The sequence below is a fragment of the Nicotiana tabacum genome, chromosome 22, assembly GCF_000715075.1.
Source record: "Nicotiana tabacum cultivar K326 chromosome 22, ASM71507v2, whole genome shotgun sequence".
Taxonomy (NCBI): domain Eukaryota; kingdom Viridiplantae; phylum Streptophyta; class Magnoliopsida; order Solanales; family Solanaceae; genus Nicotiana; species Nicotiana tabacum.
In genome coordinates, this window is record NC_134101.1 from 104697809 (window position 1) to 104705692 (window position 7884).

The following is a 7884-nucleotide window of genomic DNA, read 5'->3' on the forward strand; positions in this document are numbered from 1 at the left end:
TAATGTTATATAGAGGATCCAACATAGTACTTTTTGACTGTATTTGCATTGACAGTTGTTTCAGGACATTTTGTTTGACGTTTTCAAGGTACAACGCTCTCTTTTGGCAGTACTCTTTTTGCTATGTATGGACCTTTCCAATCTGGAACCAATTTTCCTTCAGATGTTCCGAATCTTTGTTTTATTTCCTTAAACTTATCTTCATTGTTATCTAATTCTTAATTCATTATTTCGAGGTCTGACAGCGTTTCAGGATCTGGGCATGAAGTCTGCAAGTATGTCATGTTATTGAAATCTGCATTTAACAGAACTAAAAAGAGAATAAGAAAAGTGAAATTAAGAAAAAAGACATTTCTGGACAATGAAATATTGATTTCATGCAGCCCCTTTCGGGTCAAATCATTCTTCCTTAAAGAGATTTGATTGACTACAAAAAACCTTTCTGCCATCCTCTCCAACTGGAAAAAAAAGTTGACACTAAATTCCAAAGCTCCAGGTTTCATGTGAGGAAACCTGCTAGGGAGACGAGAAAGGCGATTAGAGATAGAAAGTTGAGTTTCGAGCTCCCATGGCCAATCCGACCGGTGGTCAGCCACCTACTGTGGCGGGGCCACCTCTACAACCACCCCCCAACAATCCCCAGCCATCGACGACCACAGATAACACCCAAAAACCAATGGATTATGCGAAAGTTCTGAAGCCTCTGATGAACAGTACCATGCAGACTGCTGCTGCTGCGTCTGTGGAACCAATTGCACCTCGACGAGTTAAAATCTTTCAGGGATAGCCAACTGTGTGCTTTACTGAAGCTGAGGTTCGACGAATGAATATAATTGAAGGGCTGCAGTATGCAATTGTGTGTAAATTCTCTTATGGTTGGCCTGACATCAATGAAATACGTCGGATAGTTCCATTGCAATGTGGAATTAAGGGTGAGTGTAATATTGGATTCTTATGTGACAGGCACATTCTAATTCGTATGACTTTATGGCAAGAGTATGTTGATTTTTCTTCAAAAAGTGTTTATCATGTTAAAGACAAGTATGGGGAGGAGTATCAGCTAAGGACCTTGATTTATGATGAAAAATTTAAAATTGGAGATGAAACACCTAAGGTTATGGCTTGGATTTCTTTTCCTAATATGTTGCCTACTTATTTTGTCAAAGAATGTTTATTTTTTTTGGCTTCAGCAGTAGGAATTCCATAACACCTAGATTTGGTTACTATTAAAAAGACGAGGCCTAGCTGTGCTCGTATGAAGGTGTTGGTGAATTTACTGGATGAGCTGCCAAAGAAAGTGAGAATGGATATTATTGATGAGGATTCAGGTGGTTTGAGAACGGAGTGGGTGAACATCAAATACGATTACATTCCTAAATATTGCAAGGAGTGTAAATTTCAAGGGCATGATATGATGGATTGCTGGAGGTTACATCCTGAATTGTTACCAAAGAAATCAGATGAGAAGCAGGACATCAATGTGACTGACAAGGTTGCTAATACTCAACATGGTAAGGGGGCAGGTCCTTTGATGATCTTGTCAAGTGGTAAGGTAGTTGGCAATCCAAGTGCTCAATGGAAGGAGGTACAGGATAATAGAGGTAAAGCTAAGGAGAATGTAAATGAAGGAGGTACGAAAAATGGGAAAGAAATGGTGCCTGTTAAAACAAATGCTACTGTGACCATGAACAATCAGCAGGTGCAGATCACAAAAAAATTTGCAGCACTAGGTGATGATGAATCTAATGAAGTGCAGGGTAAAGAGTTGGCAATCATAGAAGAGGTGCAAGAAATTAGTCATGTGGATGTTGCATCCCCCTCAAAGAAAAGAAAGCAAGGCAATGGCAAACATAATACTCAAAGTGGAAATGGTAATCAAATGGCAACAGGCGAGGTGCAGACAACTCCGAGAAGTACAGCAGGAAGGAAAAAAGAAGCAGCATTTCAGCAAAAACAGCAGATAGGCAATGAGGGTGAAAAACTTAATCCTGCAGCTCCAGAGTTTAATATAAGTTCAGCTGGTGTAGGTTCAACTAATGGAGGAAGTGAGGCAATGGTTAATAAACCCAAGGAAACAACAGCTCAATGGGTCCAAAGGACCTTCATAGGTAATACATTGGTGGAAGTCAACACATCTTGTAAGGACATTCCTTCACAGGATACAATGGTTGAAATGGAGATGGCCAACATTCCAGAAATCCAAACAAATGAGAATTTTCTTCCTCAGATGAAGGAGAGAGTACAATGGAGTGGAGGTAAACTTTGGTCAGAACAAAGGGAAGATGATTCAGAAGAAAATGAGGTTCCTGTAGGGGCTAAACATGATGAAGAACTAGTTCTTGAAGATAAAGAAGAAGAGGAAAAAAGTGTAAATGGAGAGGAAACTGTTACAGTCACAAATAAAGAAGAAATTGCTGCAGAAAAGAGGAAAACTGAAAGGGACAACAACAATGATGAAACAACTATCCCAAAGGAAAAAATTGATGCAAAGGAACAACACATAACAAAACAGATTCAGGAAGACAACACAGATCAGTTACATATAAAGGAAGGAGTTGGCACCGATGCAATTGATTCAGGAGGAACTGGGGATGGTGTAGTTGTAACTGGTAACTTGGAGCAATCTAGAATGCAGGATATGAAAGAGCAGACTTTGGTGCCTAATCTGCAACACAAGCATGATGTTAGTGTTGCTGATGCTTAGAAGTTTAAGGAAGTAGAAGATAAAGATGCAAGGGCAGGACAAGATCTAGATGAAGAGTCCACAACTCAAAATTTCCAAAATGTAGCGAGGCAAGGTGATTTGTCTCCCAGAATCATTGAGAAGGCCAAATCTGCAGCAAAGGGGAGGAAGAAACATCATAAAGAGAACCCAACTGTGCCTGCAGGAGGAGTTCAAACAAGGAGAAATTTGTCACTTTCTTTATCCAAACAGTAATGGATGCTCTCATATGGAATATTAGATCAGTTAACACTCATCAAGCATTTGAGATGCTGATCAAATCACATAGAAATAATCACTATGAATTCATTGGTTTAATGGAGTCTATGCAACAAGCAAGAACTTTGGAAAAGTATAGAAACAGAATAGGCTTTGCTCAGGCGATTGCTAATGTATCAAATAAGATCTGGGCTTTCATAGATGAAGTATATGAGGTTACAGTTATGTATAACTTGGTGCAGCAGTTAACTCTAAGGCTATATCACTCTGAGACTCATGTGGAATTTGTTCTAACTCTGGTATATACTAAGTGTGATGCTATTGAAAGGATTGAACTGTGGGATTCATTGTATTATATGACATCAGATATGACTATTCCATGGTTGGTAGGAGGTGATTTCAATGTTATATGGGATAAGGAGGAAATATTTGGAGGTCTTACAGTACACTTGAATGAAATAGATGATTTCAGGCATTGTATAAATACTTGTAACCTGTCAGATCTTGGTTTTAAGGGTAGTATATTCACATGGTTGAATGGCAAGGCAGAGAAGGATTGTATTTTCAAAAGGCTAGACAGATGTGTGGCCAATGCAGAATTTTAGAAGATTTTTCCAGGTATTGAAGTTCAACATTTGGCAAAGATAGGGTCTGATCATAGCCCTATGCAGCTTAGATGTGATATAAAGAATCCCCCAGTCAAGAAACCCTTCAGGTTTCTAAATTTTTGGGTGGAACATGCTTCATTCAAAGAGGTAGTAAAGCAGAACTGGAATGCTGACTTCAGTGCAAACCCATATGTTCTGTTCAATCATAAGCTGAAGAAGGTCAAGAAGGCTCTATCTGGATGGAGTAAATCAACATATGGGGACATATTTCAAAAAATAGCTAGTTTGGAGGAGGTTGTAATTGTGCATGAAGCAGAGTTTGAAGCTAACCCTACAAAACAAAACAGACAAAGGTTGTAGAAGGTACAGGCTGAATTGATCAGATATCTAGCATTGGAAGAAAAATACTGGAAGCAAAAATTTGGAATGTCTTGGTTTAAAGATGGTTACAGGAATAATAAATTTTTCCATACGCAAGTTAGAGGTAGAAGAAAGAAGCTGCAACTGTCCAGAATTCAGAACAGTCAGGGTATGTGGATAGAAGAAGAAGAGGAGATAGTTGCAGAAGCAATTCAATTCTTTCAGGATCAGTTCTCAGAATCTGCAGCACCTACATCTTTTGATATCATAAGACATGTTCCTTCATTGATAGATTCAGGCCAAAATGAAGATTTGATCAAGCAGCCAACGTTAGAGGAGGTAAGGGCAGTTGTATTTGGGCTCAATGGAGACAGTGCAGGTGGTCCAGATGGATTCACAGGGAAATTTTATCAGTCATGTTGGGATATTATAGGAGATGACCTGTTTGACATGGTGAGAGCATTCTTTAATAGGCATGAATTGCCAAAATGTGTGACCCATACTAACCTTGTGTTGCTTCCAAAGAAAAAAGAAGTTTGCACCTTCTCAGATCTTAGACCAATCAGCCTCAGTAACTTTACTAATAAGGTAATGTCAAGGGTTATCCATGAAAGGCTTGTGGGGCTGCTACCTAATTTGATATCTGAATTCAAGCTGGTTTTGTTAAAGGGAGGAGCATTGTAGAAAATATTTTGTTAACTCAAGAGATTGTCACTGATATGAGACTAAGAATTAAGGCAGGTCCAAATGTTGTATTGAAGCTGGATATGACCAAAGCTTATGATAGGCTTTCATGGTTATTCTTGACTAAGGTTCTGAGAAAGATGGGCTTCTCTGAAAGATTTATTGGCATGGTTTTTGGCATAGTTTCAAATAACTGGTACTCAGTGCTGATAAATGGTCAAGCACATGGTTTTTTCAAATCATCAAGAGGGGTAAAACAAGGAGATCCTCTGTTTCCTACTTTGTTTATCTTAGCTGCTGAAGCACTCTCAAGGGGTCTTAATGCTCTGCATCTGAATTTGCATTTCTGTGGATATGCTTTACCTAAATGGAGCCCAAAGATAAATTATCTTACATATGCAGATGATACAATTATTTTCTCCTCATCAGACGACACCTCCCTTAGGCACATAATGGAGGTACTTGCAGCGTATGAAGAAGCATCTGGACAGCAAGTCAATAAGGCAAAGTCAGCTGTGTATCTCCATCATTTGACTGATAGTGAAGTAGCAGAGAAGGTGGAGAGAGTTACAGGAATTAAAAGGCAGGAATTCCCAATTGTGTATTTAGGATGCCCTATTTTTTATTCAAGAAGGAAAATGGAATATTATCAGCCAATGATTACTAAGGTATTGGACAGATTACCATCATGGAAAGGAAAGCTATTGTCTATTGGGGGAAGGGAAATTCTCATTGCCCATGTGCTTCAGAGTATGCCAATTCATTTGTTATCTGCAGTCAATCCACCTGCATATGTGATTAATAGACTTCACAAGATTTTTGCTCAATTTTTCTGGAGCAGTTCAGTGACAGGTAACAACAGGCATTGGGCATCATGGAGTACCTTATGTATGCCACAGGAAGAATGGGGTATTGGTTTTAGGTCCCTTCATGATGTAGCAAAAGCTCTGTTCTGCAAACTGTGGTGGAAATATAGAACAAAACCAAGTCTGTGGAGCTCATTTATGAGTCAGAAGTATTGCAAAAAGATGAATTCAGTGGTAGTGCCATGGAGAAAAGGATCACATGTTTGGAGAAAGATGTTGGAGTGTAGAGACCTTGTTGAACACCTGATCATTTGGCAACCAAGGATGGGTTCTTCTTTGTTCTGGTATGAAAACTGGACAGGCTTAGGGGCTTTGTATTTTTTGATTCCTCAAAATTTTGGAGTTGATGAATCAGTCCATAATGTGTGGGATGTGGTGGATGGAGGAGAATGGAATACACAAAGGCTTTATGAAATATTACCTGAAGAATTTGCAGAACACATCATAGTAAACCTTCAGCCACCTGCAGCTCAAGGAGTCTTGGATGTACCTATTTGGAGTTTGGAATCAAAGGGTCGGTTCAGTGTTAGAACAATATGGGAGTATGTGAGGAACAGAGCTGAACCAATGTCAGCTTATAAGAAAATTTGGGTGAAAGGTCTTCCATATAAGATAGCCTTTTTCATGTGGAAAGTATGGAGGAACAAGCTGCCATTGGATGACTTTTTCAGAAGACTTGGCTATCAGATGGCATCTAAGTGCTGGTGTTGTGCAGATCCTTTGGAGGAAACAACACAACACTTATTTTTTACATCATATGCTGCAAACAAAGTATGGAGGTATTACCTTGGGCATGCTGGTATTGTAACAGAAGGACTCACACTACACCAGGTAATTATCAAATGATGGACTACAGATGTAGTACCTCGACTGAAGCCAATTTTGCAAGCCTTGCCATCAGTCATAGTATGGGAATTATGGAAGAGGAGAAACAATTATAAATATGGAGATGCAGTCACTATTAACAGGGTGGTGTACCAGATCTCTTCTACTTTGCAGTCATTGATTAAAGTATGGAAGCCAGGAATTAGTCAGGTTTCTCATAGGTGGCCAGATATGTTGAAGATGATGGAGCAGTTCACACCAAATCTCAGGTATACAAAGGTGAATTGGGATTTTCCAAAACAAGGTAGGGTGAAAGTCAACACAGATGGAGCTTCAAGAGGTAATCCGGGAAGGAGTTCAATTGGTTTTGTCCTTAGAAATGAGGAGGGTGATGTCCTGTATGCATGTGGCAAGGAGATCCAAGAGGGAACAAATTCAATTGCTGAAGATAAAGCTATCTCTGAGGCTTTGAAATTTTGTGTACAGCATGACTATGTCTTGATTGACTTGCACACAGACTCTATGGTGCTACAGAAAGTGATTACAGGAGAATGGAAGCCCCCTTGGGTCTTGGGAAGTCTGGTAGAGGAGATTATGGATTTGATGAAGAGGGCTAATGTTAAGATATCTCATACACTCAGAGAAGGAAACAAGTTAGCAGATCACATTGCAAATTATGCCCTGGACAATGGCCTGTTGGAGTGTTATGGATTTGAGGATTTGGATATTCAGGGGAGAAAGTTGGTGAACTCTGATAAATTACAATGTCCATACATAAGAGTCTCAGATTCAAGGAGATATGAAGAGGTAGAGGAGCTACATCACCTGCAGAGGGGGATCAAAGGAGTCTGTATAAACATCATCATACTCAAATCCTTTTGGATGAGAGTATGATGAGATTTTTATCTAACAATTTTTTCTTTTTTGCAGCTACAAATGCTGCAGCTATGTTTCGGATCTTGAGGGAACTTTTTATGGTGGTATTAGTGCTTTGCACTCAGCCCAGAGAAGGAAACTCAAATCCAAACATAGTTGCAGAAGAAAATCAGAAATTTCTGATGTCACTGAAGGTTTTCAGCAAATATAAGGTCACAACATGAGCTTTAAAGCCCAGAATGTCTAATCGAAATGGGTTACCTGATCTTGCCTATGTCAGCAGCAGGGGGGTACACTTATTAGAGGGGATAGGAGCAAGGAGTGCATGTATAAGGAAGGATTAGGTGGAGGAGCATTTCAGCAGAACAAGCAGGGTCCAGACTCTTAATCTGGTTTTGAGCAGAAGGGCATTCTCAGGAATAGGGAGTAATATGGGAGTTCAGGGGTTGGAAGGAAGGGGTCTAATCTGGGGATCCACAACAAGAGAGGGAGTAGTAGACACACATTGGGATTCAGGGAGCCAGGCAGGTGCTAGAGTAAAAGGAATGGTGATAGAAAATGAAAAGGTGAGGAAAAATGAAGTGCAGCAGCATAGCAACTGCAGGTTATCTGTATGGCCTCAAGAAGTACAAGATACCTTATCATATGATTTGGTGTTGTCTGAACGCAGTAGAGGGATGATATTAGGGTGCAAGGAGCAGGTAATGAGGAAGGGTAAGAAGAT

At 39.7% G+C, this 7884-nt stretch overlaps 1 protein-coding gene across 1 annotated transcript; it reads left to right on the plus strand.

Annotated features, from left to right (window-relative positions):
• The first annotated feature begins 2937 nt into the window (after positions 1-2937).
• On the plus strand, positions 2938-7548 carry LOC107765613 (uncharacterized). The gene is made up of 7 exons (XM_075243039.1): positions 2938-3499; positions 3590-3902; positions 4002-4480; positions 4579-6290; positions 6459-7134; positions 7215-7354; positions 7441-7548. Exons 1-7 carry the CDS (start codon positions 2938-2940, stop codon positions 7546-7548), a joined length of 3990 nt encoding a protein of 1329 aa, XP_075099140.1.
• Positions 7549-7884: the final 336 nt, after the last annotated feature.